Source organism: Eimeria acervulina, genomic scaffold (assembly GCF_000499425.1).
Source record: "Eimeria acervulina Houghton genomic scaffold, Eah_scaff3089, whole genome shotgun sequence".
NCBI lineage: Eukaryota > Apicomplexa > Conoidasida > Eucoccidiorida > Eimeriidae > Eimeria > Eimeria acervulina.
This window is the reverse complement of record NW_013547712.1, coordinates 1-1,461: the sequence shown is the minus strand read 5'-3', so window position 1 is coordinate 1,461 and position 1,461 is coordinate 1. Positions and strand designations below refer to the sequence as shown.

At 49.4% G+C, this 1,461-nt stretch overlaps 1 protein-coding gene across 1 annotated transcript; it reads left to right on the top strand.

The window, feature by feature from the left end:
* Window positions 1–290: 290 nt before the first annotated feature.
* Window positions 291–1,415, top strand: EAH_00068120 (hypothetical protein; the record flags this gene model as incomplete). Its single annotated transcript, XM_013392337.1, has 4 exons — window positions 291–390; window positions 532–735; window positions 1,079–1,273; window positions 1,366–1,415. The coding sequence occupies 4 exons, from the start codon at window positions 291–293 to the stop codon at window positions 1,413–1,415; spliced, it is 549 nt and encodes a 182-aa protein (XP_013247791.1).
* Window positions 1,416–1,461: the final 46 nt, after the last annotated feature.

The window sequence follows — 1,461 nt, the reverse complement described above, 5'->3', positions numbered from 1 at the left end:
GCGCTTCCGTTGATTTTGAGTTGTAGAAAGCGAATGGTCTGAGGAGTGGGAGGAACTATCCGGCAATTGCAGGCGGTGAGAACAGGGTTGCTCTGCTCTAGGAGATTGCAACCCTTCCCAGGCGGCATCTCATTTTTGGGACGTCTAGCGCAGCAAGTCGTCTCATCGCATAGCTCATCGATTCACATTTCCTCATCCCCGATTACGGTTCATTGCGGACGCCCCTTGCATCTGCAGGCAGTGAGTAGAATGTGCAGTAGGACTGCAAGAGATCGCTTCGTACTGCGTGAATGGCTATATCCAAGCATGCGGTTTTCGGTAGTCTTCAAGGTTATACGAACTGCTCGGCAACGCTTTTAAGCATTGTGAATCCGTGTAGCGCGACTGTAGGTAAGCATTGTGGAGAACCCCACACCTCGTATTCCCTGGAAAAGGGTGGACGTATGCACCTATTTTGGAAAGAACGCACCATCTTTTGTTTTTCTGCGTAGATTGTTGGCATTAGGGCGTTTCGCGGATTTGCATGCGCAGTCCCACAATGCCCTTCACACAAGTGGCGGACTTGTATATTCCTCCGCGGTGTTTGTTGTATTCATAGGCCTGCTATTGCGAAAAGCGCTGGTACATTTACAGCACGTGAGGACCGTTTCGCATGGGTAGAGGGGGAGGCTACCGATGGGTGTATCACAATTGGTACCACCATTCCTTTAGTGTCTGGTAGTAGGCAGCTGCTTGGTAATGATTCCGGGTTATTTTGGCGTTTTGTTCCCGCGTGGATATTGAACTCCCAGGCAGTAAGATATCAATTATTGTTCCACGCAACTACAACCGCGCATATTACCACTTGATAGAACGGGCAGTTTTCCTTGGATGCCCTCAGCCCATGTATCCAAGGGTTATTTATTGCACCAACGGGATCAAGAGCATCGCTGTTCTTCTAGATCGTGAGTGGAGGGACAGGCGTCTTTCAGCGGGAGTATTTCTCCTGTTTCGTGGCGGCAAAAAGAAGCTGCAGGAGTGATTTCTACTTCTTGTTCGTAGCACTGCGCGAGTGTTGGTGCTTCTCGCGGTTATGCAGTTCGTGCGTTGTTAGATAATATTTCTGAAGCCCTTTTGAACGCGTTGACAGTCCTGTCCTTGCACCTTCATGTGAATTCAACCCCGTCATTGTATTCGGGACAATTTTTTGAACGCGTTGACAGTCCTGTCCTTGCACCTTCATGTGAATTCAACCCCGTCATTGTGTTCGGGACAATTGCCATTTTAGAGCAAGGTGAGTCTACTAGCTTATCGCCACTCCGCTATAGACCACGATCGGTAGACACGTATGCTGCAGGCGTTGTAGGATGCGCGTTGTTGCCGCAGATGCTCAAGTCCTCAGGTCGGACGCGGAAATGTATGACGACAGGTTGTGAGTTAGCTGCCCAAATTTGTACAAATAGATCATCCGAAGTGGCGCAA